Source organism: Oncorhynchus mykiss, chromosome 26, assembly GCF_013265735.2.
Source record: "Oncorhynchus mykiss isolate Arlee chromosome 26, USDA_OmykA_1.1, whole genome shotgun sequence".
Taxonomy (NCBI): domain Eukaryota; kingdom Metazoa; phylum Chordata; class Actinopteri; order Salmoniformes; family Salmonidae; genus Oncorhynchus; species Oncorhynchus mykiss.
Window position 1 is genome coordinate 18,193,935 of NC_048590.1, and position 22,786 is coordinate 18,216,720.

Here is a 22,786-nt window from a genome sequence, read left to right on the forward strand (position 1 = left end):
TGATAATATAACCAAGATTTTAAAAAGTTGCATCTAAGTGAACACATCTTATCTTCTTAACCATCTTACATGTCATTCAAAATGTATTAACAAAGTCAAGGTATAATTTTTTTCCGCAAACCAGCCCAAAAACGATGGCACCGTGCAGCACCCATATTATAAAAGTGTTGTAAATCAAATTCCTTGATTAGTTTGAATGGGTGGTGGCAACTGTGGCAGAAATAATTAATAACATTTTGCGCAGGTTTGAATCGATTGAATACTCTCTATTACGCCATCTGGTGGTCAACTGTAGATAAATCGAAAGTGCAGCTTTGAATTTACAACTGCGTTCACCCACTTGTCTCTCTATCGAATCAGCGAATATAGCTATCAAATTAACTGGTGGGATTCTTCTCCAAGCGGACCATGGCAGCGACTAAAACTGCTAAAGAGCAGAAATACGATAGACAATTGAGGTATGTAAGGATAGAAATAATGTGCAAATTGTACAATTATTTGTTAAACGTATATCGTTGCACGAGTTAGATATATATCCACTGACAAACTGCAGCTAGCTAACGTAGCAAGCCCAGTAACGTTAACTCTTTATGCTTGGTAGTCTATGCTTGACAGTCTATTCTCTTGGGCTAACGTTAACTCGGCCAGCTAGCGAACTATCATGCTTTACAATTATAATAGCTAGCTACTGTAGCTAGTCTTCACTGATATACTAGCTAGCTAGCTGTACTATTACAGTCAGCTGGTAGCTATCTGCTAGTTAGCTTCTAGCCTCGTCATTTACTATCAACAACACCAGCCAGGATTGGTGTCGTTTACTGACTTGAATCTCAAAAAGGTTTCCTTGTTCTCATCTATTTACCATACCAGATGAGATAACAGCTAAATAACAAGGCATTGGAGATTGGCAACATGGTCGTTGACATGATGGCCTGTTATCAATTTCAGATTGTGGGGAGACCATGGCCAAGAAGAACTTGAAAATGCACACGTATGCCTGATCAATTCCACTGCATCCGGGACTGAAATACTCAAGAACCTTGTGCTTCCAGGTAAATATTTCAATATTTGATTCTAGAAAATAACGATGACCAGGAGTGGAAAACACTGCTCTACGGGAATGCGCCATGATAGGCTAGCCTACCTAAGCTAGTTGCTCTCTTCATCAGGAATTGGAGCATTCACTATTGTCGATGGACACAAAGTCTCCGGGGAAGACGTCGGGAATAAGTAAGAAAGTGACAGGCTTAGTGTTATCACCTCATTGATGCGCTTTTGATCTTAAAATGTTTTCTACAATAAACTGTCTTTACCTTCAATTAACTTTTATTTTCTTTTTCTTACTCAGCTTTTTTCTTAGCAACAACAGCATAGGAAGGGTAAGCGATTATAACCTAATGATATTCTACTCTATCAATATCTCAGCTCTACCTGCATGCATAATGTCATAACAAGTCATCTGAGATGATGTGGTTTTCCAGAATCGAGCCCAGGCTGCCACAGAGCTGCTACAGGAGCTGAACACTGATGTATCTGGCAACTTTGTGGAGGAGGTTTGTTTTCAACTATGAGCAGTTCAGCAGTTCTCCATGAAGAGGGCTTTCCCTGGCACAGATTTTGTCATATTGTCAGAAAAACAAAAGCCTAGATTTGACTTCAGGATCCTCAGGGTATTGAGTTAGATCTGTGTTAATTCCGATCCAGGTGTGACTTCACCGTAACCCTGCACCAGTTCAGTAGCCGTTGATGTCTCACTGTCCACAAAGTGCACGTTGATTGTATTGATTGCTGAGTGTTCTATAACAAGCAGGGCACTTATAGCAGATACAAGTCTTGTTTGTTTGTCTTATTGTGATCTGGTCTTTCATTTTCCATTATAGAGCCCAGACAAGCTCTTGGACAACGACCCAGAGTTCTTCCACCGGTTTACCCTGGTGATTGGTGTCCAGCTGCCAGAAAGGTGTGATTCATCCTCATAATCCTACACATTTATCTATCGACATACATTTCAATATAAATAATTTGTGTTTGATATTTATGATAGTCTTACGAAGTAACATCAAGTATGAAAACATTCTCTTGTCGTGTAAATTATAATTGTTTGTTTTATTTTCACAGCACGTGTTTGAGACTGGGGTCGGTGTTGTGGAATGCAAATGTACCTTTCCTGGTGTGTAGAACGTATGGCCTCGTCGGTTACATGAGGCTAGTAGTGAAGGAACACACAGGTATGGTACACCTTGTGAGTCACGCGTGTATTGCTGAATCTGTAGTAATGGTGACAAGCACTGTGTTCTCTTGCAGTTAATCTCAAACACTCAAACAAGTTGTTTGCGATCACTCCCTCTAGTGATTGAGTCTCATCCAGACAACGCCTTGGAAGACCTGAGGCTTGACCAACCTTTTGCAGAACTCAAGAGCCACATCCAGTCCTACGACTTGGAGGGAATGGGGAAGAAGGTGTGTTTGGGCTGTCGTCCATGTTTGTTGGCCGTTTTCTTTAGGCCACTGTTGCAATTTGGTCCTCCCTGGTTCATGTATTTTCTTATGCTCTTGTGTTCTGCAGGATCACGGTCATACACCATGGATCATCATTGTTGCCAAATACCTAGAAAAGTGGTTCAGTGAGGTAATACTTCTGACCAACAACCAAAGGCACATTCTACAGCACCCTATGATGTACAAGAGCGCTGACAAAGAATATATATATTTTTTTCCTAGCACAATTTTCAGTTACCGAAGAACTACAAAGAGAAGGAGGCCTTCAAACAGCTTATTCGGCAAGGTATTTAACTTGACAGATTTTTCTTGACTTAAATTTGTAATTTACATTTTCACCTAATTTTAGTTGTCTACAGACACTATCTTATCCAGATTATGCCTCTGTAAATGGTTTGTGTTCTCATGATGCTTGGTTTCTTTAGGAATCCTGAAGAATGAGAAGGGAACTCCCGAGGTTGAGGAGAACTTTGAGGAGGCCATCAAGAACGTCAACACAGCCCTTAACCCAACCAAGGTAGCTCTTCTCATACCTCACCCCTAACCCCCCCCCCCCCCCCCCCCCCCCACACACACACACACACTCCTTTCAGACGTATTATGTTAATCCGTGCTGCTGGTTGCATGAGTCCACTGGAAGTTGCTACTCTGTCAACTTTTCTAACTCCTCTCACATCTCTGTAGATTTCGAACGGCGTTGACGACCTCTTCAATGGAGAGCAATGCAATGACATTACATCACAGGTTACTCAAAACATGACACGTCTACTCAGGCCATGATTGAAGCATCCTGTGAAGGATTTATTTGTACGTTTAATACGTGGCTGACTGTTGTTCTGTCTTTCTCTGCTATACGCAGACTCCAGCCTTCTGGGTGATGACTCGAGCAGTGAGGGAGTTTGTGCAGAACGACGGCGGCGGAAACCTACCTGTACGTGGCTCCATTCCAGACATGATTGCGGACTCGGAGAAGTTCATCAACCTCCAGAATGTGTAGGGAGTGATGATTATATTATTCATGTACAGTGCCTTGCGAAAGTATTTGGCCCCCTTGAACTTTGCGACCTTTTGCCACATTTCAGGCTTCAAACATAAAGATATAAAACTGTATTTTTTTGTGAAGAATCAACAACAAGTGGGACACAATCATGAAGTGGAACGACATTTATTGGATATTTCAAACTTTTTTAACAAATCAAAAACTGAAAAATTGGGCGTGCAAAATTATTCAGCCCCCTTAAGTTAATACTTTGTAGCACCACCTTTTGCTGCGATTACAGCTGTAAGTCGCTTGGGGTATGTCTCTATCAGTTTTGCACATCGAGAGACTGACATTTTTTCCCATTCCTCCTTGCAAAACAGCTCGAGCTCAGTGAGGTTGGATGGAGAGCATTTGTGAACAGCAGTTTTCAGTTCTTTCCACAGATTCTCGATTGGATTCAGGTCTGGACTTTGACTTGGCCATTCTAACACCTGGATATGTTTATTTTTGAACCATTCCACTGTAGATTTTGCTTTATGTTTTGGATCATTGTCTTGTTGGAAGGCAAATCTCCGTCCCAGTCTTAGGTCTTTTGCAGACTCCATCAGGTTCTCTTCCAGAATGGTCCTGTATTTGGCTCCATCCATCTTCCCATCAATTTTAACCATCTTCCCTGTCCCTGCTGAAGAAAAGCAGGCCCAAACCATGATGCTGCCACCACCATGTTTGACAGTGGGGATGCTGTGTTCAGGGTGATGAGCTGTGTTGCTTTTACGCCAAACATAACGTTTTGCATTGTTGCCAAAAAGTTCAATTTTGGTTTCATCTGACCAGAGCACCTTCTTCCACATGTTTGGTGTGTCTCCCAGGTGGCTTGTGGCAAACTTTAAACGACACTTTTTATGGATATCTTTAAGAAATGGCTTTCTTCTTGCCACTCTTCCATAAAGGCCAGATTTGTGCAATATACGACTGATTGTTGTCCTATGGACAGAGTCTCCCACCTCAGCTGTAGATCTCTGCAGTTCATCCAGAGTGATCATGGGCCTATTGGCTGCATCTCTGGTCAGTCTTCTCCTTGTATGAGCTGAAAGTTTAGAGGGACGGCCAGGTCTTGGTAGATTTGCAGTGGTCTGATACTCCTTCCATTTCAATATTATCGCTTGCACAGTGCTCCTTGGGATGTTTAAAGCTTGGGAAATATTTTTGTATCCAAACCCAGCTTTAAACTTCTTCACAACAGTATCTCGGACCTGCATGGTGTGTTCCTTGTTCTTCATGATGCTCTCTGCGCTTTTAACGGACCTCTGAGACTATCACAGTGCAGGTGCATTTATACGGAGACTTGATTACACACAGGTGGATTGTATTTATCATCATTAGTCATTTAGGTCAACATTGGATCATTCAGAGATCCTCACTGAACTTCTGGAGAGAGTTTGCTGCACTGAAAGTAAAGGGGCTGAATAATTTTGCACGCCCAATTTTTCAGTTTTTGATTTGTTAAAAAAGTTTGAAATATCCAATAAATGTCGTTCCACTTCATGATTGTGTCCCACTTGTTGTTGATTCTTCACAAAAAAATACAGTTTTATATCTTTATGTTTGAAGCCTGAAATGTGGCAAAAGGTCGCAAAGTTCAAGGGGGCCAAATACTTTCGCAAGGCACTGTATATAGCAAGTAGCCAGCCCCCAATTTTAATTTTAAAAAGTCAATGATTTGCTTTGGGTTAATAGCAAGCACAGGTCAATGCTTTTGAGTTGGGGCATATCGTGGAGAGGACAGTCATTGCATAATAAACCAATGTCCATAGCTAAATGGTAAAATTGTATGTGCCTAACCATATGACGCTGCGATTCCCACTGTTTACGATTGACTGGGCCTTAACCTTATTTCCACGAGGTATGCTTTTTGCTGGCATAATCATCATAGTTCTGACCTAGGCATTAATGCAGGTATATGTTTTCAGTTATAGAGAGAAGGCAATGCAAGATGCTTCTGTCGTGTCTAAGCATGTAGAGTCTCTCCTGCAGTCTGTTGGAAAGGTATGTGGACCTTATTCTTCAGTCTCTGGGATATTTCATCTCATGTAATGTCAAAAACGCATAATAACTCTCCTGCAGTAATACTTATGTAGCAGTAGTGCTGCATTAGTATCAACATTGTATTACCTTTTTGATAGATTGTAAAATAAGGTTTGATTTCTGATATTATCTAGCTAAATGGGGGTTGATTTCTTTGTCTTTTTTTTTCCCTTGCCAAAGCCCTCAGAGAGCATATCTGAGCAGGACATCAAACTATTCTGTGAGTATTCTGACGAGCACACAAACAATCATATATATATATATAACGTGAAGAGGACGTATAATATGGCAGGAATGTAATTTGAATACTCTTAACTCATTGAACAATAACTCAAAGCGCCATGTTTGCCATACAATAGTGTGGCTGCACTTTGATGAACCCACGATGAAAGGGAACACTGCAGTAGGTTGAGCCCTCGTGCCTGTGCTGTGTGTTTCGGTCTGCAGGCAAGAACGCTGCCTTCCTGAGGGTGGTGCGCTGCAGGTCTCTGGCTGAAGAATACAGCGTGGAGACGGTCAATAAAGATGCGATCAGTAAGTCCAACACCGTGCAGACTCCCTCCTTGATTTGGCCTTTTTGTTTCGCTTTTGCGTCCCTTTAAAAAAAAAATAATAATGTGTGTTGGTAGTGTGTACTAAGATGCTGCTCTCTCTCTCCTCAGCCTGCTCCATGGACGGTGCAGATGGGGAGATGGTGTTGTACCTTATGTTGCGCTCTGTGGACCGTTTCTATCAGCAGCACTCCCGCTACCCAGGTACGGCTCGGCTGGCGTAGCTCTGCCCCCTCAACACAACTGTTTTGTCACACCACAGCAGAACGAAAAACGGTGTTCTGCCATGTTAACCTGCCCATCTCCAGACAGGTGATATGTTTTTTTTCCCTCTTTTTTTTGTTTTTGTTGAAGGTGTCTACAATTACCAAGTAGAAGAAGACATTAGCAAGTTGAAGCTGTGTGTGAACAGCCTTCTGCAGGAGTACGGCCTCAACGTCAGTGTGAAGGATGACTACATCCACGAGTTGTACGTTTTTGTGCGTAGTGTCCAGTCAGCTGTTCTGTGCAGAGACGATGGTCGTTTTAACAATTCATGAGACATACAGCCCACTGAAAAACCTCACTACAGTTTTTTTGTGTTCAATAGTTGTAATTTTGCCGCAGTATTTCCATGAACCGTAAAATGGCTATAAGAGGTTATCAATCAAGGAGAGGAACATGATTTAATAATCTACATGTCATTTCACTTTGCTCTTCCGACAGCTGTCGCTACGGTGCTGCTGAGCCACACACAGTGGCATCTTTTTTGGGAGGTGAGTTCTACAGGACTTGGATCCTATTATGGTCTAGGATCCTCATGCTGTTCTGTTATGGGTAAACATTTTAGTTTTCTTGGGAGTTGGAGCAAATGTACCGTCTTCAATATGCTTTCAATGCGTTTCCTTAGGATCTGCTGCACAAGAGGCCATCAAACTCATCACTCGTCAGTTTGTTCCCTTCAACAACACGTTCGTCTACAACGCCATGTCCCAGACAACTGCCACGTTTCAGCTGTAGAAAGCTGTTTTCCTCCTCAATGACATGCACTTAACCCCTCTGTAAAATATATGAATGGAATGTTGCAGTGTAGCAGCAGCGATAACTGAAAGTTTGGGTAGATGGAGCACTTTGTTTGTACTGTACGTTTCCACATATTATGTGATAAACTGAGCGACTGTTTCCGATATACTTTTCAATGTTCGTGTCCTGGCTGTTTTTACTGTTCGCTCACATGTTGTTGCGCTTATTAGGACATCAAACATTTATTTGTATTTTTTTTATCTGCCAAATTCAAACAATTCATGAAATGTCCCGGGGTTTGAATTATTTCCTCTAAAGATATCCTGCACTAAACAGACAATGAAGTTTTGAGGTAAATACATGTGGTGTATATTAGATCCCCCCCCCCCCCCCCCCCCCCCCCAAAGGAACTCTTATTGTGCTCCAACGTCTTGTGTCCTGATGGGCAACAGTCTGGATATGGTCATTTATATTGCCAGCAGTAGGGGTCACATGGGCCTGTCCAAATCAAAATGAGCTGACTATCATGTGAGCTTCATGATAAACAGGCACAATTCCCAAGACAAATCGGTACCTGTTGACTGGTAGAATAACCCCAACATGACACAAGTGTCTCTAGATGTAAAAATAAAAAATCACTAAGCTGTGTAATATATTGTTGGTTTGGTTCCTCTCCCAGTTCAGACTATAGAGTGTGTGTGTGTGGAGTGGCGTTGGTTACAATGCAGTGTGTGTTCTGTGGTGAGCAGGCACTCTACTGACTCCACACTTGGACCAGAAACTCACCATAAAGATGTCTTGGACTACAGCTGTTCCCCCCCCCCCCCCCCCCCCCCCCCCCCCAATGAATAAAAACGCTCTGTATTTTGTTGCAGTACATAAATGCCTGCACAGTTCGTGATATGAAAAAGTGAGACATTGGTGTAATATCATTCCGATTACATTCAGTAGAGGGTGCTCTTTCCCATGTTTGCAGGGTGAACATGTTCGGGTAGGCACACTCAGGATTATTGTGTTGGGTGAATAATTCCTGAATGCTGACTATATAGCTCACGCTGTACCAGACATCATTAGCTATAAGACGTTAATGAGAAGCCTGCCTCAACCAGTTATGTTGATTAGTCACTATGTTCTTGTTCAATGTCCCAGTTTCTGGAAACATTGCTGCTGCTCAGTAACATTGAGAATAATTATGGCCACTTCATTGCCTACATATGATCTGATTTGTGTTGCAGCCAACCAAGGCCCTAAAACGAGAGTTTGTATACTGAAGGCCACTGTTACGTAATTGTGGGCTGCTTTTGAGTATGCGTTGGTTGGTTGCTTAGAGGGCACTGACATGTTTTTCATTTGTTGTGTTTTTGCCTGCAGGATTTAGCTGAGTGGAAATTTGCCCTCTGCAGATTTTTTTTCCTTGTACGACCCCCGCCTCCTTCCTGAGGAGGACGGTGCAGATCACGGTGTTCGAGCGGCCTGCCAAAATGTACTTAGGCCATTTCCCAAACAGAAAGTTTCATCTTCTAAGATGATTGTGTTTGGAATGCCAGTTTTATTTAACCAGGCCTGAATCTAATCTACACGCACAGTTGGGGTTGGACTGCATGGGCTCTCGGCAGGAAGCAGGAGCGCTAAGGGTTACTTTCTGACCTTCACCGCTCCATCTGTGGATGGGACAGACTGTTTGTAAAATGGCTTGGCTCCAACTCTAACTCCAGAGACCATTTTTGTCTCTTGTAATCCTGACATTTTGGGATATTTCAATGTTGCGATTTTATCTCATCTCTTCATCTGAGTTGCTAATCGCCTGTCCCATAAGGCCATGTGTCTCGAGTACAAACCTGATTTTTATCTCACCCGGGTTTCATGTCACTTGCCAATCTTCCCCGGGCTACGCAGCTCGGCTGTATAATCTGCCACGCTGCTGATGTGATGTCTCTGGCAGTTTATCTCTCTTCAAGTCCCTGTTTCCCAGCTCCGGTGACCACATGAGCCCAGCTGAGAACATCAGTCAAACCTAGCTGGTGTGTCCAGCGCTCTGCACAGCTGTGTCAACACGCCCGCATGACGGTGGAGACCATTTCAAACACACAGAGATGGCTTCAACTCCCTTTTTCATGCTCGTTGTGCGGCCTTTGTCTCACTGTGTCGGGGCCCGCCAGTTGCTTGTGTCTTGATGGGTTGGCGCATTGGGACAGCCTGTACTGGAATTAAACACAGACCTGATCCATGTACAAGATGGTGCCATTGTGAAACATTTGGTCTTTGTTGTGTAACTATGTGACGTGACATGATGTGTGCTTGATTTAATCGTCCTGTCTTACTGTCACCATGGGTGGCAAAGGGAAGCTGTGTACGTCTCCGGCATTTTTCCTCTATGTGCAACTGCAGTGTAAGAAATCTTGTTTGAGGGTTGTGCGTTATGTTAAAACTTTGCAGAGGGTACTGGCTTGCCAAATGCCAATTCATGTTCCAAATAGCCTTTGAACACGACATGATTAATATGATGTTTATCCTACTGTCAATCATCATACTAATATCAATTGAATGAATTGATTTTAGAGATTGAGGTACTTGGAAAAGCCAGGTAAATGACTAAAACGCAGTAACATGTTTTCCCTCCACTGTCCTTATCGAGCGGTGCATGTCCTTTTTTTCATTTGGATTGCTCTATTGGAACAGGGCATCAATGGAGCAATAGTCATGTCTCCCACCTTCCCCATGGATAGAATACGACTGCAGGACAGCAGTTAGTGTTCATTAATATGGATGACCGTACGCAATAGCTCTCGGGACACGGTTACACAGAGGACAAAACTACCAAACCCCCTCCCTCAGACGCAGAGCTTTCTTATCTGACACAAACTAAGGGAATCCAGACTAAAAGGCTCGAGAAATCTTAACTCCAGTCAGACCAGTGTGACCCAGTTGACGACAAATGGACTGGGTCAAAGTGTTTTTATGATCTTCGACAGACCATTGTCTAATAATATACTTGGATTTACAGTTTAAAGAGACAGTAACTCCATATCACTGCTATGGCTAACCATCCAAACAAACATTCTACCATGAAACTGTGGGAACTGGGAATTATATCAGCGGTAGAAACAGGTGGTAGGATGAAGGTAATGCCAATTTTATGAGTAGTTCCCTTAAAATAAAATGTTGTTTGTCGCATGCTTCGCAAACAACAGGTCTAGTTTGACAGTGAAATGCCCTTCCCAACAATGCGAGAGAAAGAAAATAGAGAAATAATAGAAAAATAAAACACTTAATAATAAATACACAATGAGTAACAATAACTTATATATGAAAGAGGTACCAGTACCGACTCAATGTGTAGGGGTACGTGGAAATTGATGTAGATATGTACATATAACTGTAAAGTGACACAATAAACAGTAGCAGCAGAGCATGTGATGAGTCAACGTTAGTGAAAAAAGGGTCGATGCAGATAGTCCGGGTAGCTGTTTGGTTAACTATTTAGCAGTCTTATGGCTTGGGGGTCGGAGCTTTTCAGGGTCCTGTTGGCTCCAAACCTAGTGAATCAGTACCACTTGCAGAGAGAACAGTCAATGACTTGGGTGACTGGAGTCTTTGAACATTTTTAGGGCCTTCCTCTGACACCGCCTGGTATGGAGGTCCTGGATCGCAGAGAGCTCGGCCCCAGTGATGTACTGGGCTGTACGCATTACCCTCTGTAGCACCTTGCAGTCGGATGCCAAGCAGTTGCAATACCAAGCAGTGATGCAGCCAGTCAAGATGCTCTCAAAGGTGCAGCTGTATAACCTTTTGAGGATCTGAGGGCCCATGACATCTTTTCAACCACCTGAGAGGGAAAAGGCGTTGTTGTGGCCTCTTCACAACTGTGTTGGTGTGTGTGGACCATAATAGGTCTATAATGATGTGGACACCGAGGAACTTGAAGCTTTTGACCCGCTCCACTACAACCCCGTCGATGTGAATGGGGGCATGCTCGGTCCTCTGTTTTCTGTTGTCCACGATCAGTTCCTTTGTCTTGTTGACATTAAGGGAGAGGTTATTGTCCTGGCACCACACTGCCAGGTGTCTGACCACCTCCCTATAGGCTGTTGCATTGGCATCGGTGATCAGGCCTACCACAGTAGTGTCAAACGTAATGATGGTGTTGGAGTTGTGCGCGGCCACGCAGTCGTGGGTGAACAGGGAGTACAGGAGGGGACCAAGCACGCACCCCTGATGGGCCCCCATGTTGAGAGTCAGTGTGGCAGATGTGTTGTTGCCTACTCTCACCACCTGGGCGTGGCCCGTTAGGAAGTCCAGGATCCAGTTGTAGAGGAAGGTGTTCAGTCTCAGGGTCCTGTATGGCATTTGGTTGTTGAACGCTGAGCTGTAGTCAATGAACAGCATTCTCACGTAGGTGTTCCTCTTGTTCAGGTGACTGAGGGCAGTGTGGAGTGCTATAAAGACTGTGTCATCGGTGGATTTGTTGGGGAAGTATTCAAATTGGAGTGGGTCCAGGGTGTCTGGGATGATGGTGTTGATGTGAGCCATGACCAGCCTTTCAAAGCATTTCGTGGCTACAGATGTGAGTGCTACGGGGCGATGTTCATAAAGACGTGCTCCGTAACTTTGGCAACTACTAAGTCTTTTTTTAATGGGCTGGATGTGTCAATGTCTAGTTCATACATGCATAATCTATAATCTTACTGTTTCAGCCACGGAAACCCTAGTTTGAAAGCAACTGTTTTTCTGGAAGCTATGCTGCGCCATTTCCACTACATTTTCCCCCAAGTGGGCCAGCCTCCTTGCAATTTGAGTTTAACCAATGAGCTTCAGCCCCTCGCCAATGAGTGACAGCTTGCAAGATGCACATAATGCACCCACAGCAGAGATAGAGAGCAATGACGTGGTGTGCATATCTGCACATATTACGCAATTTTCAGTTACCATTTTTGGCTCACGACCGCTACTTTCAGAACTTCTGGCTAAAAAGTATACAAAAGTACCAGAGAATCCCTTTAATGGAGTTGTGTATGCTCTGATGCTTCCTGTAGAACACATGCGCGTCCTATGTAGCTGTACTGATTAAATAGACACACAACCTCTGGCACGTTTCCCATAGATTCATCCTCCTTCAGAGGTGAAACGTTGAAGGTATTCGGAGGTTGAAGCCGCATCTCTGAGACTGAGACTCTGTTCCATCCTCTGCCTTTCTGGTGACACGAACAGCCACCCACCCACCCGCTCACTCACCATCCTACTCACCCTCCCACCCTCTTTCTTTTTGCATGCACTATGCACACACACCCTCGCTCACACACACACACATACTGTACACCCACACCCATCTGGCCTTCTGGTACAGTCTGTCTATTCCATTCACGCTTTATCGAGGCTCCAGCATCCCATCCTGAGAGCAGCTTTATCTCCCGTCACAGGTGAGGCCGGACAATAGAGGAGTCCGCTGCTTTACTGTGGTCTGGTCGTTAATTCAAAAATCTATCTGTGAATCAGAAACATTGACTCTGCAGAAAGTCTACAATGCCAGTGATGATTTGCTATATTATTTTATTAGAGAGAGAGAGAGAGAGAGGGGAAAAAAAGAAGGGGGTGTTTCTGTTCTGCTGATCCCTGGTTATTATAACTTTGGATTTTGGATATTTGTCTGGCTTGGCTCCAGCGCTGTGCTCTCTTCCCTGGGGCCAGTATTTAAACATGGCTGTTTGAGTAGAGCTCCCAGTTTGTTTACTGTAAGACTGCGGTGGATTTGGAAGTGTTAACCCTCACATGAGTCTTTCAGGGAGTTCAGAAAGAATTCTGTGGACTGATAGACGTGGATTTGTCGTTTATTCACAGAGGTACAAGTTCCATCAACGTCAGAAAGGTTCTAATGCCTCTGAGGCTGTATTTCACCCCAACGCTCAGCATATACTGTACCTCCCAGACATGTTGTGGTGGGATCGTCAGTGTGTACGTTAGAGCCCATACTGAAAGTGAGTATGAAGATAGGCACTGTCCATGTTAGCCCCGTGCTTTATATGGTGGAAACACACAGTTGAACCTCCCTCTCCCAGGAGGAGTTTAGCCTGCCAAATCAGGGCTCATGCACCTTGAACATTGTGGGAAAGCATGTGAGCCCCCCCCCCCCCCCCCCCCCCTTACTAGGATGTGGTGATGAGGATAGACCGTTATACTGTAGTAAAACAGTAAAAACACACATCGCCCAGCCCATGCAGGTACTCTACACTAACTCTCACCACTCGACCTCTGGGGAAGAGACTGACTGAACATCCACTTCTCTTCATTTCTGTTTTGCTAAGGGGTCTCTTAAAATAAGCACCCTTCACTTAAATCAGATTTATTTCTGCTCTCTGCGTTAACTTGTCCTTGAATCGAAAGAGAGTGTTGATTTAGTGAGTGGTGTGTCTACAATACAGCAGACTGATGCAACGGCAAACTAAATGTGGATTCTTAGTTTGTGTTGTATGCAACATGATTTCTTCCTGCCTCTTCCTGTCTCTCTGTCTGTCTTGCTAGAGCTCAGACAGGCCCCAGGTCTTCTTCCCCGTTCATACCCTCAGAGGGGCCTTCCAGACAGGCTCAGTCGTCTCATCTTTGGGATCAGTCCCACAGGTCATGTGGTGGGTGTCGTGTTACACACACACAGTCCATCCACAGGGCTCTCATCTCCTCCTGGTGCCACCAACATGTCTTATGCACATGACTGGAATGACTCCTTTAGTTTTAATCACATATATTCTCAAACAAAACCACAGTGTGGAGACGAACAGAGATCCTCTTATCTGAGAGAGATCATCTTATCCGAGAGAGAACATCTTATCCGTGAGGTTCTTTAGTGTTTTATATCATTTGCGATACGTTCTATACTGTATGTAACATCACAGAGAGACGTTTTAGGAGATACATGCCTTTAATAATATTAAAAGATGTGACCACAGTTTTGGACATTATCATTTTCTAAACATAAATGACTTACATCCAATTTAACTCCTGTAAAACAGTACTATCGTTTACAGATTGTTTACCCTATAGCCTATTTGCTACCACACTATACCTCGAAGGTGTCTCATTCTAAAGTAAGACTGTGTCTACCATTTGCAGTCGCCTTACATAATGACTTTATTTTTTATTTTTTTCCAGGCCTCGCAGTTACAGTCTCAGAGGTGTGGTGTATGTGTACCGGAGGAGGCCGGTGGGAGGAGGTATAAGAATCAATTGAATGGAATGAGGGGCCCCGAGTGGCGCAGCGGTCTAAGGCACTGCATCGCAGTGCTGAGGTGCCACTACAGCCTGGGCTTCGATCCGTGACCGGGAGCCCAATAGAGCGGCACACAATTAGCCCAGCGCCATCTGGGTTAGGAGAGGGTTTGGCCGGGGGGGGCTTTCCCTGGCTCACCTCGCTTTAGCAACTCCTTGTGGCGGGCTGGGTGCAAGCTCCCGAGTGGAGCAGTGGTCTAAGGCACTACATCTCAGTGCTAAAGGTGTCACTACAGACCCTGGTTCGATCCCAGGCTGTATCACGGGATGTGATCGGGAGTCCCATAGGGCGGCGCACAATTAGCCCAGCGCCATCCGGGCTGGGCTAATTTGGCCTGGGTAGGCCATCATTGTAAAATAAGAATTTGTTCTTAACTGACTTGCCTAGTTAAAGGTTAAATAAATAAAAATAGAAAAGCTGACTTCGGTAGCCAGTTGAACAGTGTTTCTTCTGACACATTGATTCGGATGACCTCCGGGTTAAGCGAGCAGTGCATTAAGTAGGCAGCTAGGCGGGTCATGTTTCGAAGGCCGCATGTCTCGACCTTCGCCTCTCCCAAGCCCATTGAAGAGCTGCAGCGAATTAGCAACTTGGGAGAAAATGGGGTTAAAAAAACAATGCGTTTGACTCCGTTACATACATTCCATTCCAGCCATTACAATGAGCCGTCCTCCTATAGCTCCTCCCACCAGCCTCCTCTGATGTATACATACTGTATATTCAGGGCAGGGTGTAAGAGGCCCTGATCCTGTTGGTGTAATGTATATATGGTATACTGTGGAACTGCATAAAGTACAGGTGAACATATAAACAGTACAGTACAACTAGTTCTCCTCTCACCTGCTTTGTATGGGGGATTTGTTTGTGTGGGTTGGAGCACTGCTCAACGGGGTGTGTATGTGTGTGTGTGTTCTACTCCTGTGTTTATTTCGGTATATGTGTAAATGTTTAATGTATATGTGTAAATGCCAGTGTTTTAATTTTTTTTATTTTTTAACCTTTATTTAACCAGGAAGGGCTCATTGAGATCTCTTTTTCAAGAGCATCCTGGCCAAGATAGGCAGCACCAAGTCATTACACAATTACAGACAGGCAACATCAACAACTATAGGGAATCTAGTAAAAAAAAAACATAACATTCACAAGAGTATTTCAAAATCATAAAACAGCCAATTAAAACATTGACAGGTCAGCGAATCAGCCTCAAAATCCTTCATCAATGATTTAAAAACACCAATCGGGACAAGTTTCCCAGTTTAAAAGTATTTTGTAAGGCGTTCCAAGTGTTGACATGTGTTGTCTGTGTCTAGTGTGTCATTAACTCAGGAACCATATTATAACGACCCTCATAGACAGGTATGCGTGCCTGAGTTATAACATTATCTTATTGTGTGTTGGTGCATTACTAGTTATCTAGGTTTTGTGAAGTCCATCAGGCCAATCCCCCTGCTGTTTGCCCATCAAAGGAATGCCTGGAATGTTTCGGTGCCAGGCGTCCTAATGGTCGGTCGAACAGCGGGGGTCTGGGCACGGGTGATAAATATAACTGTTGGCGATCGTGTACGGATTTATTTGCCTGTTAAGTTTAGTTGCCTGTTAAGAGTTGAACCGTTTGAATCGAGAGCTTGTTGCTATGTCCTGGACAGTTGTTTATTATGAGGTGCCAGTCTAGTCTCCACTCTCTGGCATGGACTTCATCCTCCATCACAAAGATCTCCCGGCGACGGCTCAGAACTCCATTTGAAAGAGCTGACCAGCAGTACTAACGGCACCGCTCTCATACGCTCCCATCTGTGTGCCTCAAATGGGTCGCTCACTCCCTCTCTCCTCACCCCCTCCATTCCTTACACAAAACAAGACTTGTTTCTCTATGTAGCACCTATTCTTTTTTTACTGCAACATTCAAAACACAGAGAATTAAAAAAACATCTCACCAATGCGAGCCATTTAAAGAACTCCCAGGGGAAATTATTTGTGGCATGTCCCGAGGTGAACGACAGGCATTGTTTCAGAGCACTTCGGAAACAATGCCCTTTAACTGGTCTCCCCCTCTCTATAAGCCGTCCAGATGAGCCTCTCTGACAATGTGAGAACAAATTGAAATTCTTTGTCCGACTTAGAGCAGATGGCCTTTGAGGTCAGGGCCTGTTTTGGCCAAGGGCTAGCTCCACAAGGAGGTGTTGATGAGAGGGGCACAGAGAATTCCACAGATGAGTGACATGGCTGGTGCTCCACGAGGTTAGGGAAGGAGGCACAGGAGACAAAAGGCTGACAGCCGTGGATGCACAGTCAGAAAGAGATGTTTGTGTATCTGTGGAGAGAGAGGGATAAGGTTAGGACAGAGCAAGAGTAAACAGAGGAGTCTGAGGCTAACAGGAGTGTAGGGATGTGACTAGGATGAACCAATCAGAAACCGAGATTAGCCAATCAGAACCTGATTGAGAACAGATCGGTGATATTGGCCATGTCCATTCTAAGGGGCCATAGGAAGGGCCATAATCTCAAGAAGAACCGAGACGCAACTCTGACTGCAGGGTGAGGGTCAAACCCCACATGACACAACTGTTTAGCTCTCTCTCTGCCTGGCCCCATGCCCTCCTTCCCTCACATAGAGTAAATTAGCTCCCTCGAATTTGCCTCTGGGTCCTCAAGCTCAGATCCCAGCATTCCAAGCATTCTTCCGTGTAATTAAATTGGCACTTTTATATTGAGCTTTATTTGTGTTGCTCAGAAACAGGAAGAATGGTCAGATTCATCAGATTCATATGTACTGTTAAGTCAGGGAGAGGAATAGATGTGGAGTGAAATCCTTATGAGGGGGTGGTAATGAGAGTCTTATGGCAGAGGGCCTTCCCACTCGCTGCCCTACAGCCACTCTGAAGCACATCACTTATGTGGAACACAAAGCATTAACCCAAAGCATTATGTGAATGTTTTGTGCTTTTGTGGGTTGTATTGTGTGTTTGTCATGGTCTATGTCTTTGTGCTTTGTGTGTGTGCGTGTGTTTCAGCATCAGCCAAGATGATACACCATGCTAGCTAGCTCAAAGCTGCAGAAACCCACAATGCAGCAGTCAGTGTGACAGAGTAGGGGGAGGGGCTGGAGATGTTGGCGAGAGATGGAGAGAGAGCGGGAGGTGGTATGATGTAGGAAGGGAACATTCTCTGTAAGGGGTTCACGTGCTAAACATTCATGTCCCCCCTCTAACCACACGGGGGAGTACAAAGCAATGTGAGCCGAGGTTGCACCCTGGTACCATCTCATAAGCAAGAGCTTGGCTGATGTCTGGTTAGCATCTCTGTGGACCATCGCTACTGGGGCAGCGATAGAGAGAGAGAGAGAACATTTCACATACATGAGTAAGATTCCTAGAGACTGAGGAACCCAGACACACACACACACACACACACACACACACACACACACACACACACACACACTCCAAACAGGGCAACCTGAGAAGATTTTCTGATGCAACAGTTACCCTGTTATGCAGGTATTCTCTCTGTCGCTCTCTCTGTCTCTCCACTCCCCTTCGCTTCCCTCCCCCTCCCTCTCCTTCTCACAGGGGCCCTTTGAAGAAAAACACAGGATGTCTCATCACTACAGCATGTATTGCATTCCATGTAGCTGGCAGTCTTCACCTTGCAAAACGATGGAACGTGAATGAATAGTTTAACAGAACGTAACGAGGCCTTGTTACGAGCAGCTAAGAAGGCGCTAATGATTTGTAAGCTAATTTCACTGTGATTTGAAAGTAAAGCCCACAATTTAAGGGATACTTTGCGATTTTGGCAACGAGGTCCTTTATCAACTTCCCCAGAGTCAGATGAACTTGTGGATAGCATGCTAGCAGATACCCTTTGACTTCCAGTCATTGAGCTAACTCTAGACAGCATTGGCTCACGAAACTATGTCAAAGTTCCTTCGAACTGGACACAGAGACATAAAAATGGTATCCATGAGTTCTCCTGACTCTGGGGATGTAGATGAAAGGCCTCATTGCCAAAACCCCAAAGTATCCCTTTAAATCATTCTAACCCTCTCGCCTTCCCTCAAAAGTCTCAACCAGAGGTCAGGGTAAAGTCAACCAGTCGAGACAGCTATTATTGCGAAGTTCTGAGGGATAAGTTGTGTTGTTGTTAGGAAAGACTGTTATTGTGTATCTGACTGGGAGTCGGGTGGTTCAGTCTGCAGAGACGTAACCCCGGTCCCAGACACCAGCTGAGATGGCTTTCTGTAGAGTTACATCTAGAGCCAGTCTCTCAGAGAGCCTGTTTTTTTTTTTTCCTTCCTCCCAAATGTCACAAATGTTTCAGAGAGCGGTGCCGAGAGACGGGCTCTGACCTCGTTTCCTTGACAGTTTTACATTGGAGATTGAGCTGTGAATTTGGGTTAGGTCCCAGAGAGAGCTGAGTCATGCTGGTTCTACCTGTGCAGGCCCGGGCAATTCCAGTCCTCTGGGGCATGATTAGTGTCACACTTTCCCCCCCATCCCTAGCAAACACAGCTGATTTAAAGTAATTGCATTTTGAACTGAAGATCATGATTAGTTGATTATTGGAGTCAGGTGTGTTAGCTGGGACTGGGGCAAAAGTGTGACACCAATCAGGCCCCCCGAGGACGAGAGTTGCACATCCCTGTGTTAGAGGGACCCGTCGGTCTAGTTCCCCTTATTGGTGGGTGGGAGATACTCAGCCCCTGAAAACGCGTTGCTGCCCTGTGCCTCCCCTCTGTCTTCCCTCTCTCCTACTGCAGGGACATGTAATAGTGCGCATGATCTGTAATGCTGTAGGGAGCTGCTGGGGTCACTGACAGAGTGGTGTTTCTTCTCTGTCTAGACTACCAAAGTGCTTTCAGCCACCATGTCTCTCCCGATCAGTGTAGGTCAGAGAGACGGCAGCCAAGGACAAGGTAGTGAACGGCTGCCTAACTCTCTGTCCTCTGTTACCCTCTATCCCCCTCTCACTCTCATGGCCCTGTCCTTTTTGTTATACCCTCGTCTCATGCCCTCAGTCGGAGCCTTCAGTCCTCTCACAACCCAGCTCTCATTTTAACTGCACGGATAGGGCACTGTTTAGCTTCAAATACATTATTTCAATGACTGTGGAATTGTTTTTGCTTTGGCTTTGTGCTTTTTTCCCCCCTCCTAAGTGGCTGTGAAAAGCATTCAAATAAAATGAGTGATTGCTCTCTCTCCACATAGCATTCCTTGTACGACATGGGATGAAACTATGCTAAACAAATTGCCTCTGGACATGTGACAACATGGTGGGCGGTACTCTCCACAATACAAAAACTAAAAACAGATGAAGTCCTCATCTTCTCTCAGTTCTATGTCTCTACTCTCTACAAATGCGAAATCATTATATTAGTTTATGTCGTGTGACTCCGAACACCTTGGATTCAGTCAGAATCTCTCTGTGCTAATGATTACCAGGAGGAAGACAGAACATCACAGGAGGAAGACAGAACATCACAGCCAAATGATTATCTATTCTTTCTAGTGTCGTAGTGAGCTTCTAAAACAACCACCGAATATTTCACATGACAGGGAAATGGTCACCTAAGACGAAGATATTGTAGGTACTCAATTCCCTAATGGCATTGATCTATGATTGCATGCCAGGAATAGATTTTGCATAGCAGGATTAGCTATTTAACACCTTCAAACATTCATCATTGTCACAAGCTTTCATGAATATTCATTATGTCCTTTCTCTTTTCAGTCAGATTTACTCAACTAAACTAGTGCGAGGAATTTGGGGGCATAATGCTCCCATAATTCTCCCATAATGCTCTTCTCCCATATGGACTTGGTTTTCAACAGACTTGTTTTGCATACTGGTTGCAACTCCGCCCCTCAGATAAAATATTCCTCTGCACCATTATTAAGTTAATGCAGCAAAACAGTGTTAGGGGTCAGGCCATTGGGTTACTTGTTACAGTAGGAGCAAAGGCTTGTCAAGAAACAATGATTTCATCATTGGTTGAAGATATCCCTCTAGTGGTGTGGGGGCTGTGCTTTGGCAAAGTGGAGGGGTTATATCCTTCCTGTTTGGCCCTGTCCGGGGGTATCATCGGATGGGGCCACAGTGTCTCCTGACGCCTCCTGTCTCAGCCTCCAGTATTTATGCTGCAGTAGTTTATGTGTCGGGGGGGCTAGGGTCAGTTTGTTATATCTGGAGTACTTCTCCGGTCTTATCCGGTGTCCTGTGTGAATTTAAGTATGCTCTCTCTAATTCTCTCTTTCTCTCTTTCTTTCTCTCTCTCGGAGGACCTGAGCCCTAGGACCATGCCTCAGGACTACCTGGCATGATGACTCCTTGCTGTCCCCAGTCCACCTGGCTGTGCTGCTGCTCCAGTTTCAACTGTTCTGGCTGCGGCTATGGAATCCTGACCTGTTCACCAGATGTGCTACCTGTCCCAGACCTGCTGTTTTCAACTCTCTGGAGACAGTAGGAGTGGTAGAGATACTCTTAATGATCGGCTATGAAAAGCCAACTGACATTTACTCCTGAGGTGCTGACTTGCTGCACAACTACTGTGATTATTATTATTTTACCATGCTGGTCATTTATGAACATTTGAACATCTTGGCCATGTTCTGTTATAATCTCCACCCAGCACAGTCAGAAGAGGACTGGCCACCCCTCATAGCCTGGTTCCTCTCTAGGTTTTTTCCTAGGTTTTGGCCTTTCTAGGGAGTTTTTCCTAGCCACCGTGCTTCTATACCTGCATTGCTTGCTGTTTGGGGTTTTAGGCTGGGTTTCTGTACAGCACTTTGAGATATCAGCTGATGTAAGAAGGGCTATATAAATACATTTGATTTGATTTGATTCATGCTTAGTGCTATGACAATTGAAGTAGATATTGATATAAGATATACAGATGTTGCGTAGGCAACTGTCCATAACATTATATCTGTGCATTGTTTTCTGTTTTCAATCTGTTGATCGTGAACAGAAGCATCACTTAAAGATGCAGTCCGGGATCTTAAGCACAACAAATTCACAACATATTGTACAAATTGGATTTGTAGCATATCATACATATATATATTTTTTTATATATATATATATATATATATATATATATATATATATATATATATATATATATATATATATATTGTTCTGTGTGCTTACTACTGTTCAAAAGTTTGGGGTCACTTAGAAAAGCTATTTTTTTGTCCATTAAAATAACATCAAATTGATCAGAAATACAGTGTAGACATTGTTAATGTTGTAAATGACTATTGTAGCTGGAAACAGCAGATTTTTTTAAATGGAATATCTACATAGGCGTACAGAGGCCCATTATCAGCCACCATCACTCCTGTGTTCCAATGGCATGTTGTGTTAGCTAATCCAAGTTTATCATTTTAAAAGGCTAATTGATCATTAGAAAACCCTTTTGCAATTATGTTAGCACAGCTGAAAACTGTTGTCCTGATTAAAGAAGCAATAAATCTGGCGTTCTTTAGACTAGTGGAGCATCTGGAGCATCAGCATTTGTGGGTTTGATTACAGGCTCAAAATGGCCAGAAACAAAGTACTTTCTTCTTGAACCTGTCAGTCTATTCTTGTTCTGAGAAATTAAGGCTATTCCATGTGAGAAATTGCCAAGAAACTGAAGATCTCGTACAACGCTGTGTACTACTCCCTTCACAGAACAGCGCAAACTGGCTCAAACCAGAATAGAAAGAGGAGTGGGAGGCCTCGGTGCACAACTGAGCAAGAGGACAAGTACATTAGAGTGTCTAGTTTGAGAAACAGACACCTCACAAATCCTGAACTGGCAGCTTCATTAAAGAGTACCCTCAAAACACCAGTCTCAACGTCAACAGAGAAGAGGCGACTCCGGGATGCTAGCCTTCTAGGCAGAGCTGCAAAGAAAAAGCCATATCTCAGACTGGCCAATAAAAATAAAAGATTAAGATGGGTAAAAGAACACAGACACTGGACAGAGGAACTCTGCCTAGAAGGCCAGCATTGATTTTGAGACTGGTGTTTAGATGGTCCTTTTTAAGGAAGCTGCCAGTTGAGGACTTGTGAGGCCTAGTTAAAAAATAAATTAAATACAAATAAATACATATACAGTTGACGTTGAGACTGAGAAATGTTGCAAATTTATAAAAAATCTAAAAATGAAATATATTTAACCTTTAGCTAGGCAAGTCACTTACATAAGTCTTCAGACCCTTTACTCAGTATTTGGTTCTAGCACCTTTGGCAGCGACATCCAGAGGCTTGTCCTGAAGCCACTCCTGTGTTGTCTTGGCTGTGTGCTTAGGGTCATCGTCCTGTTGGAAGGCGAACCTTCGCTCCAGTCGCAGGTCCTGAGCAGGTTTTTATCAAGGATCTCACTGTACTTTGCTCAGTTCATCTTTCCCTTGATTCTGACTA

General features: G+C 44.1%; 1 protein-coding gene across 2 annotated transcripts; it reads left to right on the top strand.

Moving 5' to 3' along the window:
• The first annotated feature begins 307 nt into the window (after positions 1–307).
• LOC110506342 (NEDD8-activating enzyme E1 regulatory subunit) lies at positions 308–7,770 on the top strand. 2 transcript variants are annotated; one of them, XM_021585896.2, is made up of 20 exons: positions 308–458; positions 949–1,052; positions 1,170–1,230; positions 1,349–1,379; positions 1,482–1,553; positions 1,881–1,960; positions 2,119–2,228; positions 2,351–2,460; positions 2,567–2,629; positions 2,722–2,785; positions 2,925–3,016; positions 3,184–3,243; positions 3,359–3,492; positions 5,452–5,527; positions 5,747–5,786; positions 6,014–6,100; positions 6,229–6,321; positions 6,472–6,596; positions 6,823–6,872; positions 7,007–7,770. In XM_021585896.2, the coding sequence occupies exons 1-19, from the start codon at positions 409–411 to the stop codon at positions 6,841–6,843; spliced, it is 1,473 nt and encodes a 490-aa protein (XP_021441571.2). In that variant the 5' UTR covers positions 308–408; the 3' UTR covers positions 6,844–6,872; positions 7,007–7,770. The 2 variants fall into 2 exon arrangements, with proteins under 2 accessions (XP_021441571.2, XP_021441570.2); XM_021585895.2 differs by having other exon boundaries at positions 6,472–6,586.
• Positions 7,771–22,786: the final 15,016 nt, after the last annotated feature.